The sequence below is a fragment of the Anolis sagrei genome, chromosome 11 (genome assembly GCF_037176765.1).
Source record: "Anolis sagrei isolate rAnoSag1 chromosome 11, rAnoSag1.mat, whole genome shotgun sequence".
Taxonomy (NCBI): Eukaryota; Metazoa; Chordata; class Lepidosauria; order Squamata; family Dactyloidae; genus Anolis; species Anolis sagrei.
Genome location: NC_090031.1, coordinates 5,169,083 through 5,188,937, shown reverse-complemented (window position 1 = coordinate 5,188,937; position 19,855 = coordinate 5,169,083). Strand labels below are relative to the sequence as shown.

The 19,855-nt window shown below is 43.8% G+C and overlaps 1 protein-coding gene across 2 annotated transcripts in view; it reads left to right on the top strand.

Annotated features, from left to right (window-relative positions):
- Nucleotides 1-4,405, top strand: part of RXRA (retinoid X receptor alpha) — a 161,831-nt gene extending 157,426 nt beyond the window's left edge. For both annotated transcript variants that reach the window (XM_060757471.2, XM_060757472.2), the window contains one exon: nucleotides 1,453-4,405. In XM_060757471.2, the coding sequence (XP_060613454.1) occupies nucleotides 1,453-1,600 (148 nt within the window). In that variant the 3' untranslated portion in view covers nucleotides 1,601-4,405. The remainder of the gene's footprint in view (nucleotides 1-1,452) is intronic.
- The last annotated feature ends 15,450 nt before the right edge of the window (nucleotides 4,406-19,855 follow it).

Genomic DNA, 19,855 nt, shown 5'->3' with positions numbered 1-19,855 from the left:
TGGTGATCTGGAAAATAAAGTTATGAGAAATTCTAATATATGTAATTCCTTTACGCTTGTGAGTAAACAGTATTTCTTGTTGTTTCTTTGTCAATGTTGATGTGGAGAGTGTCTGGTTTGCCTACTCTGGAACATGCAACATATCATTGTCCTTCTTAAAGGGTCTCTTTCAAATCTATGATACTATATCTGTGTGTGTGAGAGAGAATCATATCTATCTATCTATCTATCTATCTATCTATCTATCTATATTTATGACTGGATGGCTCTTTGTCAGGAGGGCTCTGATTACATTTTCTTGCCCTGATGAAGAGAGTTGGACTGGATGGCCTTAAGTATTTTCTGTTGGTCATGGGGGTTCTGTGTGGGAAGTTTGCCCCATTTCTGTCGTTTGTGGGTTTCAGAATGCTCTTTAATTGTAGTGACCTATAAATCCCAGTAACTACAAATCCCAAATGTCAAGGTCTATTTCCTCCAAACTCCATCTGTGTTCATATGTAGGCATATGGAATTTTTGTGTCAAGTTTGGTCCAGATCCATCTTGTTTGAGTCCACAGTGCTCTCTGGATGTAGGTAAACTACAACTCCCAAACTCAAGGTCAATGCCCACCAAACCCTTCCAGTGTGTTCTGTTGGTGATGGAAGTCCTGTATGCCATGTTTGGTTCAATTCCATCATTGGTGGAGTTCAGAATGCTCTTTGATTGTAGGTGAACTATAAATCCCAGCAACTACAACTCCCAAATGTCAAGGTCTATTTCCCTTAAACTCCATCTGTGTTCATATTTGGGTATATGGAATATTTGTGCCAAGTTTGGTCCAGATCCATCATTGTTTGAGTCCACAGTGCTCTCTGGATGTGGGTGAACTATAATTCCCAAACTCAAGGTCAATGTCCAGCAAACACTTCCAGTTTTTTCTGTTGGTCATGGGAGCCCTGTGTGCTAAGTTTGGCCCAATTCCATAATTGGTGGAGTTCGGAATGATCTTTGATTGTAGGTAAACTATAAATCCCAGCAACAACAATTCCCAAATGACAAAATCATTTTTTTTTTGAGTGGAGGACTTACATTGGGTTGTTAGGTGTCTCGTGTCCAAATTTGGTGTCAATTCCCCCAGTGGTTTTTGAGTTCTGATGGTATCACAAACGAACATTACATTTTTATTTATATAGATGGCATCGAATTGTGCCGGATGTAAGCCGCCCTGAGTCCCGGGTTGAGAAGTGTGGGGTAAAAATGTGTGAAATAAGTAAATAAATACATCCTGCATATTAGATATTTACATTACGATTAGTATCAGTGGCAAAATGACAGTTCGGAAGTAGCAACGAAAATAATGTTATGGTTGGGGGTCGCCACAACATGAGGAACTGGATTAAGGGGTCACGGCATTCGGAAGGTTGAGAAACATTGTTCTAAGGGTTCTTGTAACTTTTGGGTTTCTTCTGTAGGTTCGCCAAGCTCTTGCTTCGCCTCCCCGCCCTCCGGTCCATTGGCCTGAAATGCTTGGAGCACCTCTTCTTCTTCAAGCTAATAGGGGACACGCCGATCGACACGTTCTTAATGGAGATGCTGGAAGCGCCCCATCAAATGACTTAAGAGGTGCCGAGGAACAGTCCCTTTCTTTCTTACCCAGCCGACTTCCTGCCACCACCGCGACGCCTCCCGTCCGGCCGATATCACGTCCTTCTCCTGGTACAAGAGACACCGCCCGCTCGTCTCCGCCTGGCGCCCTGCCTGGCAACACGGTTGACTCAGCCCTTTGGCCGCTTTCACGCCAATCTCTGTGCATCTGAGGATCGGCTTTCGCAATCCCTTTCGCAGACGTCGAGGCAGACTGGTCTTGAAGTGCGCAAAGGACGCACCCGCTTGTTTCCCGCATTGTGTGCCCAGCACCTCTTTTCCTAAGCACAGGGTGGATTCTGCAATTGGGGCCCCACTCATCTCTCTCCTTTTTGTGGCTTTGGGTATCCCCAGGCACATGCACACACACACACACAAATACACATACACTGGGGTATATTGGGGTGACTTTAATTTGCTTGTGTCGTTGCAGACGAGTGGACTTGTTGCCGAATGAAAGGATTGTCATTTCAAAACAAACAAGAAGATAACACCCACCCAAATATATATATATTCCCTATTTGAATCTAACTTGGAGTTGAGTTTGACGTTTAGGAGCCATCGCTTATTTAAGAGCAAGGGATTATGGGAGACAGGGCAGTTCATATGTAGCAGGTTGGAATCTCACACAGATCAGAACGGCAGTGTTATCATTCTCTTTTTGTGTTGTTTTTCCAATCTAGAGGCTGCTTTTAGGATGTGATGCTCACAATCTCCAGGCCCTTGCCTTTGCTTACTCAGTGATATATTATGCTATACGGGATTGGAATTGTTCTGTCATGGAACAATCCCAGTGGGGCTGAAAGTATGACTCTCGTCCCCCACGTTTACAATAGAAAATTGTGATCAGGCGGTGAGGAATTGCCATAATGGGTTTGCTGTATGGAGTCCCAATATGTGTGAAAGCTCAGTGTGACTCCCAAAGGTCTGTGGATTGTGACTGACAACTTAAAGTCTGCCTTGTTCTCTCTGGTTTGCATTTCATATCCTCAACTTTGCTTCTCCTTTCGTTTTGTCGAACTTCCATCCGGTCCTGGTGTTTTTCCCATTTTAAAATTCCATCCGGTCCTGGTGCTTTTCCCATCTTCAATTTCCATCCGGTCCTGGGGCTTTTCCCATCTTAAAATTCCATCCGGTCCTGGTGCTTTTCCCATCTTCAATTTCCATCCGGTCCTGGTGCTTTTCCCATCTTAAAATTCCATCTGGTCCTGGTGCGTTTCCCATCCTAATCTACATCATGTGTTCAGCTTCACTTTCTTTATTTCCTCCTTTTTTTTTGCCAGCCTTGATTTCTCTTGGGTGAAGGGTGTTACAAAGAGGGCAAAAATAATTCACGAGGAAGAACACAAACTCAGAGGGATTGCCGCAGTTTGCTTTCGCCTGATGCTACGGAAAGGCAAGATTCGGCCGCTTTTCTTCCTCTCTAGTTGAGTTGAACTGGATTTTGCCCTTTGCGATGATGGGAGTAAGCGTGTGGGGAAAGTGGGAAATAGAGGGAGAAACCAGGACATTGTAAAGAGAACTGGAAAAAGTGGCAGAAGATGGTCAAAACAGGACAATTGGAATGGATGCACTTATTCGGAGAGATAACCCATGGAGGTCTAAGAGGGAACCTTGTGAGAGGAAAGGGAAAAAGATGATGCATTAAAGAGCCATACACACACACACACACACACATATATATATATGATCACAACCCATTCGGCTCCTGGCCAATGAATCCAAAGATGCTGCATTTTCCCGAACAACTGTCCCGGTGGGCCACGTCACCTAATGCGACCGCATGATGCATTTTTAAGTTGATACATATGTGTGTGTATACATGTATGTAGTCTAGATATATTCACTGTATAAATATCCTTGTTCACATATACATATATTATTCCCACGTTAGTGCTACCTTTGTGTTCTTGGATCATTTCTTTTCTTTTGAAATTCTTGGTTTATGCTCTCTCCCCATTTTTTTTTCATTTGCTTTATGAAAGCAAGGATTTCTTTTCCCGACGGAGCGGCCCTGTCCGTCTCCCCTTTTCCTGACCCCGAAACTGGATCTTTGTCACCCGAGAAGAGGGATATGTTGCATCTATTTTAAGATGCCGTTCTTTTTTTTTTTTAATGGGGAGGGAAGGCGAAAAAAGCCACCAGTGGATCGAACAATAGCTTTAGTGATGCCCAATGCTTTCCCTGTGGAGCGCATAGCTGAAAAAAAAATTAAAAAGAGAAGAATAAGAAGGTATGCAAACTATCTAAAGCGTGGAGAACGTTAAATATCTATTTTTGTACAAATGTAATTTTATCCCTTGCATATTCTTAGGAAAATATGGAATTTTTTTTGGAGGGGGGTTGCTTTTTCTGCGTTTATAGAATTTGTTCGCAATCTCTTTATCAGTACGCTTGGCTACGAACAGCTCTGTGTTGGCCAGAGGAAGACCTCGACATTGCGTGATGTCCGGAAATCGTCCAGATATCGTATTCTTTCGAATGAGTGGATTTTTAAAAATTCTCACCCCAGCTTTTTTTGGATACACAAAAATTAAAAAAAGCCTTTTCTTGCGTCCCCTCCAAATATTCCCCCCTCATCCCATCGCATTCCCTTGCCGGTCTACTCTACTGTGAAATCACTACCGTATATTATTGTTCACTAAAAAAAAAAAGTTGAAAAAAATAATAAAGTAAATACAAAAAAAAAATTCTGCTGGAAATGCCAGTATTTTGAAGAAATGTATTAGAATTGTTTTGAAAAAAAAGTAAAAGAAAAATATATGAGCATTTTAAAATATATCAGGTGGTTCTGTTTCTCTTTTATTGGGAGATTAGCTTATTAGAGAAAGTGGGTAATGGTGGTTCTGTATGTCAAGTTTGGTCTTTATTGGTCATTGGATAACAGCTGCATTGTTTTCAAGAAGTGAGTGAAGGTACTTGAAGTCCCATAATCCATGGTCCAGTCTCCTCCAAACAGCAGCAGGATATAGAGTGGGTCATGGGGGCTCTGTGTGCCAAGTTTGGTCTTTATCAGTCATTAGATGAGGGTGGCAGTGGTTTCAATAAGTGAGTGAAGGTACTGCGAGTCCCATCATCCAAAGTCCATCCTCCTTCAAACTGCAGCAGGATGTAGATTGGGTCATGGGGGCTATGTGTGCCAAATTTGGTCTTGATTGGTCATTAGATGAGGGTTGCAGCCGTCTTGGGAAGGGAGTGGAGGTACTTGAAGTCCCATCACCCATGGTCTGTCCTCCTCCAAACTGCACCAGGATGTAGAGTGGGTCATTGGGGCTCCATGTGCCAGTCATTGGCGAGGGTCTCAGTGGTCTTAGAAAGTGAGTGAAGTTACTGCACGTCCCATCATCCAGTCAAAATCCAAAACACACTGGCATGCTACATCACGTAGAAGTTGGGTTTGACGCTTCTGGATTGGTCTGGAAAAATACTAGCTTGGGTTACAAGTCCAAGTATCTTGGGTTTTGCAACCAGGGTGGAAGAAACAAGAGGATATAAACACAGAAGGAAGTCTGTCAAAACATGATGGAAGGAGGTAAGTAAGTCCCTGAATGTCTTGGAAAGTGGACAACCCTTGTTGCCCGATCTCCCATCACTTTGACATGATGATGCTAGGACAGTATGTGATTCTGAGCCCATCTTTTCTTCTGGTGTCAAATGTTTGTGCTTCTCGAGTGAGAACATTGCAATCGGGATGGCTAGATGCCATATTTTGGAAAGCAAAGCAGGGATCACTTTTTGTATCCAGGACATTGCTGGGGTTGAAAAAGGGGGTGATCATTTGAGGAGAGAAGGGCCACATAGGTGGATGGACACCCATCCCCATAATATTGACTACACACTATTTGTTAAGACTTGCTGTTCTTGTATTTCAGCAAGATGTGAAAAAAACAAGAGATTAGGCCAGATCAGGCAGGCTCCACACTGTAGAATTAATGCAATTTGTTATCATTTTAGCACCCATGGAATCTTGGGAGTTGTGGTGTTCAGGCATGCAGAAGAACCTTTCTGAAAGATATCCATTTATTCTCTATTTGAGATGGTTTCAGGAGTCCACCACCCTCCTGGGTAGTCTGTTCCATTGACACCTGGCTCTTGTGGCTATATTTTGTCTGTACATGGACTGAGCACAACATAGAATTGCATTGGAGAACATAGAAAGGCCAACAAATGTGCGAGGGGAGCATATTTTGGAACATAGAAACATCAAATTCTAGATATCAAGTCCATGGATTACGGGGTCATATTGTTTCTGTGCAGCTCTTTTGTGTGATTTGAATGTTGATGTTCTGAATCTGATACAAATATTTTGGAACATATCCGCTATGGATATGGTGATTGTTATATCTTTGTTTGTGTTTCAATTCTGATCAAATTGATGTTGGCCATCGATAAATCTTCCAAGGGTAGGCCTGTGCTGCCACCCGATGGCAGATTTAGAGAACTGCAGCTTGTAGAAGATGCCAAGTTACCAACTGTGTCTCAAGGAAATACCTACACCAAATATCCAAATGTCTCCAAAACATCGCCATATAGCCCGAAAAAACCTACAACAACCCAGTGATTCCGGCCATGAAAACCTTCATCACCTACACCAAATAATTTTGCTCTTTGAAAACCTTGGTGCAGAGGAAGTACGAGAACAAGCTTGGCTATGAAAGCAGAGGAGAGGGATATATTTTGTAAAATGCCATATGACCCTACAGTTGGAAAGATTCATTGAGTCCAACCCATCCTCTCTGCTCCGTGCAGGACTTCCAGACACTTATTGAGCATGGTGAAAGATCTCAGAATTTGTATGTTGTGGAGGAAATCCTCCTAGCATGTAACGGGATAATTCACTGAAGTTCAATGGGAGGAATGGAGGTTGCTACCTGCAGAACTTACCTTCATCTTCCCCATATCCTCCTTGGATACTAAACCAGAAAATGAACCAGGCAAATGACTTTGTGCTGGTACGTCTGCACGTCTGGCATCAAATTGTGCCTTTTGTAAGCCGCCCTGAGTCCCCCCTCGGGGGTTGAGAAGGGCGGGGTAGAAATGCGCGAAATAAATAATACCAGGAGCTCCAACTTTATTTTCTTTCTATGAAGTGTTTGCATGCATTCCAAAGTTTCAGGGATTCTGCAAAAAGGTGGCTTCCTTTGGTTTGCAGTCATAGAATCATAGAATCATAGAATCAAAGAGTTGGAAGAGACCTCCTGGGCCATCCAGTCCAACCCCATTCTGCCAAGAAGCAGGAATATTGCATTCAAATCACCCCTGACAGATGGCCATCCAGCCTCTGTTTAAAAGCTTCCAAAGAAGGAGCCTCCACCACACTCCGGGGCAGAGAGTTCCACTGCTGAACGGCTCTCACAGTCAGGAAGTTCTTCCTCATGTTCAGATGGAATCTCCTCTCTTGTAGTTTGAAGCCATTGTTCCATTGCGTCCTAGTCTCCAAGGAAGCAGAAAACAAGCTTGCTCCCTCCTCCTCCCTGTCGCTTCCTCTAACATATTTATACACGGCCCTCATCATGTCTCCTCTCAGCCTTCTCTTCTTGAGGCTAAACATGCCCAGCTCCTTAAGCCGCTCCTCATAGGGCTTGTTCTCCAGACCCTTGATCATTTGAGTCGCCCTCCTCTGGACACATTCCAGCTTGTCAATGTCTCTCTTGAATTGTGGTGCCCAGAATTGGACACAATATTCCAGGTGTGGTCTAACCAAGGCGGAATAGAGCATGGGGAGCAGGACTTCCCTAGATCTAGACACTATGCTCCTATTGATGCAGGCCAAAATCCCATTGGCTTTTTTTGCCGCCACATCACATTGTTGGCTCATGTTTAACTTGTTGTCCAAGAGGACTCCAAGATCTTTTTCACACGTACTGCTCTCGAGTCAGGCGTTCCCCATTTTGTATCTTTGCATTTCGTTTTTTTTCTGCCTAAGTGGAGTATCTTGCATTTGTCCCTGTTGAACTTCATTTTGTTAGTTTTGGCCAATATTCTCTCTAATCTGTCAAGATCCCTTTGAATCCTGCTCCTGTCCTCTGGAGTATTGGCTCTCCCTCCCAATTTGGTGTCGTCTGCAAACTTGATGATCCTGCCTTCTAGCCCTTCATCTAAGTCGTTAATAAAGATGTTGAACAGGACCGGGCCCAGGACGGAACCCTGCGGCACTCCACTTGTCACTTCTTTCCAAGATGAAGAGGAAGCATTGGTGAGCACTCTCTGTATTCGTCCACTTAACCAATTACAGATCCACCTCACCGTAGTTTTGCCTAGCCCACATGGGACTAGTTTCCTTGCCAGAAACTGGGGGACCTTGTCGAAGAAGGCCTTCCTGAAATCCAGACACGCTCCATCCACGGCATTCCCCGCATCTACCCAGCTTGTAACTCTATCAAAAAAAGAGATCAGATGAGTCTGGCATGACTTGTTTTTGATAAATCCGTGTTCACTATTAGCGATGACCACTTCCTTAACAATATTTTCCAGAATCTTGCCTGGTATCGACGTGAGGCTGACCAGGCGATAATTGTTTGGGTCATTCTTTTTTCCCTTCTTGAAGATTGGGACCACATTGGGCAAGCCACCTGTCTATCATTCTTAAGTTTGGATCCGCCCCTTCTCCCAGTGAGATAGGAAGGGAAGAGGGGGCCATTTTTAGTTAGTCTTAGTGAGGAATGCTAAGTTAGAGGACATGGACAAGCTTCACCTGCAGAAAAGCTTCATTTCTCAAGACATTCCGGGGGGAAATTCCCAAAGCTCAGCCTTACAGCATCTGAGGGAAACAGCCCTAAAGTCTTAAAGAAATTCCAGAGGGAAAACAGCTTTACAGACCCAAAGAACCCCAGCTGGAGAATCTACAAGCTTTGTCTGGTAGGTTTACTCGGTACCAAGACGCAGTTTGGAATCGGTATTAGACCCCAAACCAACAAAACTTAGATAACAGGCAGCCTGGGAGAAGTTAAAAAAGGGTTTTCCTCTCAAAGTATAAGAACAATTAACGAAGACCGTTGCCTGTCCCTTGTGGAGAAGATTAAGGAAGCCACCAGTTGATCTAAAGCCTTGAAGCATTTGTTTGACTCATTGAAGATTTGAGAAATATCAAGGCATGGGGGTTCTGTGTGGGAAGTTTGACCCAATTCTGTCATTGGTGGGGTTCAGAATGTTCTTTGATTGTGGGTGAACTATAAATCCCAGCAACTACAACTCCCAAACGGCAAGGTCTATTTTCCCCAAACTCCACCAGAGTTCACATTTGGGCATATTGATTCTTCATCCCAAATTTGGTCCAGATCAATCATTGTTTGAGTCTGCGGTGCTCTACCTGGGTGTAGGTAAACTACAACTCTGAAACTCAAGGTCAATGCCCACCAAACCCCATGTTTTATGTTGCTCGTAAGAGTTCTGTGTGCCAAGTTTGGTTCAATTCCATCAATGGTGGAGTTCAGAATGCTCTTTGATTGTAGGTGAACTATAACTCCCAGCAACTACAATCAATCCCACCACCAACCCCACCAGTATTTGGGCGTATCAGGTATTTGTGCCAAACTTGGTCCAGTGAATGAAAATATATCTTGCATATCAAATATTTACATCACAATTCATAACAGTCGCAAAATTACACTTACGAAGTAGTAACGAAAATAATGTTATGGTTGGGCATCAACACAACGTGAGGAACTGTATTAAGGGGTCATGGCAATAGGAACATTGAGAAACTCTACCTTAGAGGGACCACATGGCATGGAGGTACTGAACTGACAGAACGTTTTGGCAATAGAGAGGTCTACTTTAGAGATCTTTGTAAGAAGGTCAAAGAACTACTGGACAACTCAGATCTTACGGTTAGAGAGTGGAGGAAAGGTTGGACTCTATTGGGATCCTTTCAACTCCATGGGATTGGTGGTAGGGTAGTCCATGGTGTGATGGTCAAGAAGGGTGCACAAGATGGTACAGGGAAGCTTGGAGATGGTCCAGGGAGCCTCCTTGTCAAAGCAGAAGTCAAGCTGATAGCTACTTCCCACTTCAGAAAGACCTCCACGGTTTTGCTTTTGGCTAGGACAGATGGAGAAAGAAACAGAACAAGGCAACATCTGTTGGAGCTCAGCACCAGATAAACAAAACGGTTTCCTCCTCCCCATTGGAAATGTACACATATAAAAAGAAAATAAATTGAGACTTCAACCCAAGAAGGCATGGTGACAAGAGGAAGATGGATTGAGAAGGCCATTCCAGCTCTTGTTAACGGCTGGGTTGTGGAACAGCGGGATGTTGTACTTCTCAAGTACACAAATGTTGTCCCTTCTGTCAACTCTTCTTCAGAGACACAGCTGTGGATCTGGTTCTCCAGCATGACCCAAGCAATGGGTGTCGCTGCTTTGCAACTGTGCGACTTGGACCTTATGCTTGTGTTGGAGGACCTAGAGAAACTTCTCTGGGCCTTTTGACTTCCTCTGGCATGGTTCTATGGTCCTGACTGGGAGGTGTAGTTTTTAGTGGTGCCACCACCCTTGGACAAAGGAGGGTAAGGATATTGCAAAATTACCACCCCCATAATTCCATATGAATGAGTCTGGTATGATTCTATGTTCCTAGGAGTTGTAGTTTAGGTGGTGCCATCACCCTTGGACCAAGAAGGGTAAGGATATTGCAAAATTACCACCCCCATAATTCCATATGAATGACCTAAGTGGTCTCAAACTGCATTAAGTCTGCAAAGTAGATGTAGTCTAGTTTGGGCCTGACTTGGAGGCACATAACAAGAAGTAGTGACCAGGTTCTGTGTCAGGAGCTATTTGAGAAACTGCAAGTTGCTTCTGGTGTGAGAGAATTGGCCATCTGCAAGGACGTTGCCCAGGGGATGCCCAGATGTTTGATGGTTTACCATCCTTGTGGTAGGCTTCTCTCATGTCCCCACATGACATGAGAGACCAGGTGGCAGAATTAGGCTACGTCTACATTGCAGAATTAATGCAGTTTGAGACCACTTAGACCATGACTCAAAGGTGTGTAATTATGGGGGTGGTAGTTTTGCAAGATCCTTATCCTTCTTGGTCCAAGAATGGTAGCACTACCGAAAACTACAACTCCCAGGACCATAGAATCATGCCAGAGGAAGTAGAAAGGCCTAGAGAAGTTTCTCTAGGTTCTTCAACACAAGTATATGGTCAACATCACACTGGAGGATCTAAAGATTCCTAGTCAGAACATGTTCATCAAAGCCGTGGATGATCACATGGGCCAACATCACATCTCAATTTCCAAAACATTGCCAATGACTAGTCAGCCAACCAGCAGATGGAGCCAATGCACCACCAAACCTCCAGGAGATGGTTTTTCTTGATCTTCTCCTCTTTCTCCTCCACACCCGTCTTCTCTCCAAAATTGTTGGACATCTCACCCACTGGGATGTTTGCCTTGGATTCTGATTCCAACGCTTTTTTGAGAAGTTATGCACCCGCCTCCTTTGCCGCACTCTCCTGATTTGAACAAACCACACAGAATACAATGTTCCTTCAAGCCATATTGGCAGTAGAGGATGTGAAACAAATATGTTGCATGCACATGGAAAGAGGTGCAGAGCCAGCTGATGATGGACCCATTGGACATTGTAATTTTGTTTATTTTTACAGTATTTCCCCCACTGCACTTACTTAGTTATGGGGCTAAATAGCTCAAAGGCACAAGATTTTGTCTGATCTTGGAAGCTAAGCAGGGTCAGCCAGTTAGGACTTGGGTAGTAGACCGCCATGAATCCCAGGCACTGTAAGATATATTCCAGAAGAAGAAACTAGCAAAACCATATCTGAGTATTCTTTGCCCAAGAAAACCCTATGAAATGCATGAGTCTGTATATGACTTGAAGACACCAGAATCCATCTCATCTTGGAAGCCAAGCAGGGTCTGATCTTGTTGCTCCTCAGATGTGAATCCGAATGTCATAGGTGATATTTCAGAGGAAGGAACTAGCAAAACCATCTCTGAGTACTCCTTGCCCAAGAAAACCCTATGAAATGCATGAGTCTGTATATGACTTGAAGATACCAGATCCCATCTCATCTTGGAAGCCAAACAGGGTCCAATCTTATTGCTCCTCAGATGTGAATCCAAGTGTCATAGGTGACATTTCAGAGGAAGGAACTAGCAAAACCATCTCTGAGGTTTTCTTGCCCAAGAAAATGCTATGAAATGCATGGACTCACCATGAGTCTGTATATGACTTGAAGACACCAGATCCCATCTCATTTTGGAAGCCAAGCAGGGTCTGATCTTGTTGCTCCTCAGATGTGAATCCGAGTGTCATAGGTGATATTTCAGAGGAAGGAACTAGCAAAACCATCTCTGAGTATTCCTTGCCCAAGAAAACACTATGAAATGCATGGACCAGTCTCCATCTCATCTTGGATGCCAAGCAGGGTCTGATCTTGTTGCTCCTCAGATGTGAATCTGAGTGTCATAAGTGATATTTCAGAGGAAGGAACTGGCAAAATTATCCTAGAAAAACACTATGGGATTAGTAGGGTTACCGTAAGTTTGTTTGCAACTTGAAGGCAACAGATTCCATGTAATCTTGAAGCCAAGCAGGTTCAGCACTTAGATGGGAGGCCACCAATGAATCCCAACTACTGTGGGGTATATTCCAGTAGAAGGAACTAGCAAAACCATCTCTGAGTATTCCTTTTCCAAGAAAACGCTATGAAATGCATGGACTCCCCATGAGTCTGTATATGACTTGAAGACACCAGACTCCATCTCATCTTGGAAGCCAAGCAGGGTCTGATCTTGGTGCTCCTCAGATGTGAATCTGAGTGTCATAAGTGATATTTCAGAGGAAGGAACTAGCAAAACCATCTCTGAGTATTCCTTGCCCAAGAAAACCCTATGAAATGCATGAGTCTGTATATGACTTGAAGACACCAGACTCCATCTCATCTTGGAAGCCAAGCAGGGTCTGATCTTGGTGCTCCTCAGATGTGAATCCGAGTGTCATAGGTGATATTTCAGAGAAAGGAACTGGCAAAATTATCCTAGAAAAACACTATGGGATTAGTAGGGTCACCATAAGTTTGTTTGCAACTTGAAGGCAACGGATTCCATGTAATCTTGAAGCCAAGCAGGTTCAGCACTTAGATGGGAGGCCACCAATGAATCCCAACTACTGTGGAGTATATTCCAGAAGACAGAACTAGCAAAACCATCTCTGCGCATTTCTTGCCTGAGAAAACTCTATAAAAGACATGGCCTCACTATGAGTCTGTATATGACTTGAAGACACCAGACTCCATCTCATCTTGGAAGCTAAGCAGGGTCTGATATTGTTGCTCCTCAGATGTGAATCTGAGTGTCATAAGTGATATTTCAGAGAAAGGAACTGGCAAAATTATCCTAGAAAAACACTATGGGATTAGTAGGGTCACCATACGTTTGTTTGCAACTTGAAGGCAACAGATTCCATGTAATCTTGAAGCCAAGCAGGTTCAGCACTTAGATGGGAGGCCACTAATGAATCCCAACTACTGTGGGGTATATTCCAGAAGAAGGAACTAGCAAAACCATCTCTGAGCATTTCTTGCCTGAGAAAACTCTATAAAAGACATGGCCTCACCATGAGTCTGTATATGACTTGAAGACACCAGACTCCATCTCATCTTGGAAGCTAAGCAGGGTCTAATATTGTTGCTCCTCAGATGTGAATCTGAGTCTTATAGGTGATATTTCAGAGGAAGGAAGTGGAAAAAACTATTCAAGAAAATCACTATGGGATTAATAGGGTTGCCACGTGTCTGTTGGCACCTTGAAGGCAGTAGATTCCATATAATCTTGGAAGCCAAGCAGGTTCCGATCTTGTTGCTCCTCAGATGCAAATTTGAGTCTAATAGGTGATATTTCAGAGGAAGGGACTGGCAAAAAACACTATAGGATTAATAAGGTCGCCATAACTCTGTTGACATCTTGAAGGCAACAGATTCCATGTCATCTTGGAAGCCAAGCAGGTTCAGTACTTGGATGGGAGACCACCAATGAACCCCAAGTACTGTGGGGTATTTTTCAGAGGGAGGAAGTGGCAAAACCATCTCTGAGTATTCTTTGCCCAAGAAAACACTATGAAATGCATGGACCAGACTCCATCTCATCTTGGAAGCCAAGCAGGTTCCAATCTTGTTGCTCCTCAGATGCAAATTTGAGTCTAATAGGTGATATTTCAGCGGAAGAGACTGGCAAAAACCATCCTAGAAAAACACTATGGGGTTAATAAGGTCGCCATAACTCTGTTGACATCTTGAAGACAACAGATTCCATGTCATCTTGGAAGCCAAGCAGGTTCAGTACTTGGATGGGAGACCACCAACGAATCCCAAGTTCTGTGGGGTATTTTTCAGAGGGAAGAAGTGGCAAAATCACCTCTGAGCCTTTCTTAAGAAAACCCTATAAAATCAGAGTCGAAAAGTGACTTGAAGGCACCAGAGGCCATCTAATCTTGGAAGTTAAGTAGGGTCAGCCCTGGTGAGGACTTGGATCAGAGTTGGCCAACAAATTCTGGGTATCATTGACTTGACTTGCCAGTTTCCAACCATTTTAAGACATTTCTGCCATAAGCACAGCTACTTGGGAGTAAGCTCCACCGAAGTCCTCAAGTCATGTCTGTTGAAGTATTACAAGACCTGGCTCAGAAGAAGGCAACACACAGAGACAATGTCAGACAACCCAGTGAGAGTTACAAACATCTGGATTCCCTTTTTCCTCCTGATGCAAATGTGCCAGAAGGCAACTTTTTAATATCTTTCCCTGCTCTCCTCTTCTCCAAGCGCCAATCGTCGGCTCATATTTTCCCACTGACATCATCCGACTGGATTGGAATCTGCCATTGACTGGTCAACCCTCCGAGGCATGGTTGCCGTCGTTTCAAGAAGCAGGAATGAGAGGTTCCTGCTCTCCCTCCCTTGTTTTATTCCTCCTCCTCCTCCATGAAAAAGATCCCCTTAGGATCCCCGTTTGGCTACCAGATGTTTCCTGTGACAACGGCTGCGGGAAAAGGGAAGAGGTACCACGGAGGGAAGAGGAATATATGTTCGGCAGAATAGCATGTGTGCACAGTCAGAGAGAGGAGGCTCGAGGGTGTGTTTCTATTCACAACAGGGACTCTTGGGATCTCTTTCATCATTGAGCTCCCTCTGCATCAAATTCTGCAACTTCCAATAGCTAAAAGAGATGGCATTCAATGCCATTATTTCCACTCTTCTCGAAGTAAAATAGGCTTGAATAGGAACATGCTTGGTCTACTAGATCAGTGTTTCTCAACCTTCCTAATGCCGCAACCCATTCATGCAGTTCCTCGTGTTCTGTTGACCCCCAGCCATAGCTTGAAGAAGAGGTGCTCCAAGCATTTCAGGCCAATGGACCAGAGGGCGGGGAGCTGAAGCAAGACCTTGGCAAACCTATGGAAGGAACTCAAGGCTTAGAAGAATCCTTAGAATAGTGTTTCTCAACCTTCCTAATGCCGCAACCCATTCATGCAGTTCCTCATGTTCTGTTGACCCCCAAACATAGCTTGAAGAAGAGGTGCTCCAAGCATTTCAAGCTAATGGACCAGAGGGTGGGGAGCTGAAGCAAGAGCTTGGCAAACCTACGGAAGAAACCCAAGAGTTAGAAAAACCCCTAGAACAGTGTCTCTCAACCTTCCTAATGCTGCGACCCTCTCATACAGTTCCTCATGTTCTGGTGACCCCCAGCCATAGCTTGAAGAAGAGGTGCTCCAAGCATTTCAGGCCAATGGACCAGAGGGTGAGGAGCTGAAGCAAGAGCTTGGCAAACCTACAGAAGAAACTCAAGACTTAGAATCCTTAGAACAATGTTTCTCAACTTTCCTAATGCCATGACCCCTTAATAGAGTTCCTCATGTTGTGGTGACCCCAAACCATAATATTATTTTGTTGCTACTTCATAACTGTCATTTTCCTACTGCTATTAATTGTTGTGTAAATATCTGATGTGCAGGATGTATTTTCATTCACTGGACCAAGTTTGGCACAAATACCTACTTTTGGTGGTGATTGAAAATGGGTCCCATACAGTTGGGTGGCTTCAAGGTTGTGTTGGACTTGGTTCAACCCATTTCAGGGTCTTCATGGAAAGAATTGTCCAGATGGGGGCTGCCATTGACTTTCTCTGAAGTGGAAATCCAATCCTACCCCCTTCTGCAAGGCAGGAAGACACAATCCAAGCCGTTCTGACAGATGACCATCCAGCTTCTTTTGAAAAACCTCCAGAGATGGAGACTAATCCATACTCCAAATCTTAGAGTTAGAAGGGGAACCCAAGCATTAATCTAGTTTAGTTCCATTATATCACCAAGTCTGGTACAAAGTTAGCCCAATATATAGTGTTTTGCATAAGTCCAAGGGCTGTAAAGTCCAACTTCTGGAGAACAAGCCATATGAGGAGCAGCTTCAAGAGCTGGGCATGTTTAGCCTGCAGAAGAGAAGGTTGAGAGGAGACATGATGAGGGTCATGGATCAAGGTGTGAGAGCACCTCATAGGGAGGAGGGAGCAAGCTTGTTTTCTGCTGCTCTGGAGACTAGGACACAATGGAGCAATGGCTTCAAATGACAGGAAAGGAGATTCCACCTGAACATGAGGAAGAGCTTCGTGACTGTGAGAGCTGTTCAGGGGTCATCCGGAGTTTTGGAGCACAGTGCCATCTCTACGCAGATGACACCCAACTCCACTACTCATTTCCACCAGACTCCAAGGAAGCCCCAAGGATACTGGACCAGTGTCTGGCTGCTGTGATGATCTGGATGAGGAAGAACAAGCTGAGGATCAATCCTGACAAGACAGAAGTCCTCCAGGTCAGTCGCCCATCTGATCGGGGTATTGGGTGGCAACGTGTGCTGGATGGGGTTTCACTCCCCTTGAATTCACAGGTCCGCAGTTTGGGAGTCCTCCTGGATTCAGCGCTGATGCTTGATGCGCAGGTGTCGGTGGTGGCCAGGAGGGCCTTTGCACAACTAAAGCCCGTGTGCCATACCTCGTGAAGTCTGACTTGACCGTGGTGGTCCATGCCTTAGTTACCTCTAGAGTTTGCATAATGGGTTGAGCCGTCCCTGGGTGGAGTATAAATAAAGATTATTATTATTATTATTATTATTATTATTATTATTATTATTCAGCAGTGGAACTCTCTGTCCCAGAATGTGTTGGTGACTCCTTCTTTGGAGGCTTTGAAACAGAGGCTGGATGGCCATCTGTTGAGGGTGCCTTGAATGCGATTTTCCTGCTTCTTGGCAGAATAGGGTTGGACTGGATGGCCCACGAGGTCTTTTGGGACAAAAATGGAGATGGACATTTTGGGGGCCTAAACCTGCTCAGATGGAGTCGAATGGGAATATTCCCACTTGACAATCTGAGCAAAGCAAAAAAGTTGAATTCTTTGCCTTTCTCAGGAGATGTTTTCAAAAAGGGAACTCAAGGAACACACAGCGCGGTGCCATTTGGCACCGAAAGCCCCTTCCTTTCTCCAAGCTCCTTCAACAGGGATGTTTGACAGCCGCAAGACCTCTGTTTATACCGTTGTAAAAAACCCAGCCTGGAAATTTGCAGATGACCCTGAGAACGTGGCCAAGCGTCGGCAACAGCTGCCCATGAAGCAAACAGAAAGAAAAAGGCAAGGTAGGAAGGGAGAAGGAGGAGGAGAAGGCAGCCATGTTAGGACATTTTCATGGCAAGAGGGCTTTGTCGGAGTGACTCATCTGGATTAAACATCACGCTATGTAAGCTACATGTCTTCCGCTTCGATTATACAATACATTCCTGCGGAACGATATGTTGCATTGCAAAGGGTTTTTTCCTCCTTCCAACAAATTCTCAGCAGTATGAAGAAGGGTATCTATCTATCTATCTATCTATCTATCTATTATCTATCAATCAATCAATCAATCAATCTATTTATCTATCTATCTATCTATCTACTTCATTTCTACCCCACCTTTCTCGACCCCAGAGGGGACTCAAGGCAGCTTACAAATCCCACAAAAATTCAGTGCTGCGCAGGTAAACAATAACACACATCTCATCAAAATATAAACAATCTAAACATATAGCAATTAAAATACATATCCATCCATGAAAAAGATTAAAAACCATATAAAATGCCAAGTCATTGTCTCATATATCTCATCTATCTATCCATCCATCCCTCCATCCATCTTTCCTTCTATCTATCCTTCCATCCTTCCTTCTTTCTATCCATCCACCCATCCGTCCACTTCCCATCTATCCATCCATCCATCCATCCATCCATCCTTCTATCCTCCCTCCCTCCTATTCATCTATCTATCTATCTATCTATCTATCTATCTATCTATCTATCTATCCTTCATTCCTTCCTCCTATCCATCAACCCATCCATCCTTTTATCCATCCATCCATCCATCTCCCTGTCTGTCTGTCTGTCTATCTATCATCTATCTATCTTATCTATCTATCTATCTATATCTATCTATCTATCTATCTATCTATCTATCTATCTATCTATCTATCCATCCATCCATCCATCCTCCCTCCCTCCCTCCTATCCATCAACCCATCCACCCATCTCCCTGTCTGTCTATCTCTCTATCTCTCTATCTATCTCTCTATCCTTCATTCCTTCATTCCTCCTATCCATCAACCCATCCATCCTTTTATCTATCCATCCATCCATCCATCTCCCTATCTTCCTATCTATCTATCTATCTATCTATCTATCTATCTATCTATCTATCTATCCATCCATCTTTCTATCCATCTTTCTATCTATCCATCTATCTATCTATCTATCTATCTATCTATCTATCATCTTCCTTCCTTCCTTCCTTCCTTCCTTCCTTCCTTCCTTCCTTCCTTCATTCATTCATTCATTCATTCCTTCCTCCTACCCATCAACCCATCCATCCTTTTATCCATCCATCCTTCCTTCCTTCTTCCTTCCTTCCTTCTTTCCTTTTATCTATCCATCCATCCATCCATCCTCCCTTCTTTCTATCCATCCATCCTTTTATCCATCCATCCATCCTTCCTTCCTCTTATCCATCCATCCATCCATCCATCCATCCTTACTAATTACTTAGATGACTTACTTAGGTGATCCTTCGTAGCCTGAGGATGAGAGTCCTCCAAGAGGAGCCCTATTCTTGACCCTCACGTTCTCCCGCAGTGAGGACATTGGTTTCCAGGTGGAAGGCAGTCCCGGTCAGGGTTGGCTTGACACGTCTTGCTCATGGCACACCACAGGATGTTCACAAATTTGTTTGGCCACCCAATTTTTGGAGTACTGTGATTCACTGTGTTGAATGCCTTTGCCAGGTCAATGAATGCCATGTAGGCTACGATGTTTTCTATGGGGGACCAGCAATTTTTTTCCTCAGATTCGAACCTGTGACCTTTCGGTCAACAACAACAATAGTGAAATAATAATGATAATGGTATAGATAATGGTATAGAGGAGGTCTGGGCAAACTTGGGCCCTTCAGGAGTTTTGGACTTCAACTTCCACAATTCCTAACAGCCTACGGACCGTTAGGGATTGTGGGAGTTGAAATCCAAAACACCTGGAGGGGGAAGGTTTGCCCAGGCCTGATCTACACCATAGAATTAATACAGTTTGAAACTACTATAACTGCCCTGGCTCAAGACTATGAAATCCTAGTCTTTATTTATACCCAGCCCCGAGTCCTCATTGGGGAGAGGTGGCGGGGTATAAGTAAAGATTATTATTATTATTATTATTATTATTATTATTATTATTATTATTTTGCCCTCTCTGGTTCCTCCTTCACGTCTGTGTTTGGTCGGTATTTATTATTATTATTATTATTATTATTATTATTATTATTATTGTTATTATTATTTTGCCCTCTTTCATTCCTCCTTCACGTCTGTGTTTGGTCGTTATTATTATTATTATTATTATTATTATTATTTTGCCCTCTCTGATTCCTCCTTCACGTCTGTGTTTGGTCGTTGTCGATTACATTAGCAGACTTTGCCCAAATTGTTTGGCACGGAGTTAGTAAACCGGATCGGAGACATGTTTACAGTAGACTCGGGAGAAAGCCAAGGAAGCCATATCTCTTGGAAAATTTTTCTGCAGAAGCCTTGCTTCAGCAACAATGGAAACAAGAGCGAAAAGGGCTCTGTTCAATGGAAAATACAAATGTGTATTGTGTAGGGAACAGCTGGTGAACATGTCAGCAGACCAAAAAGGAG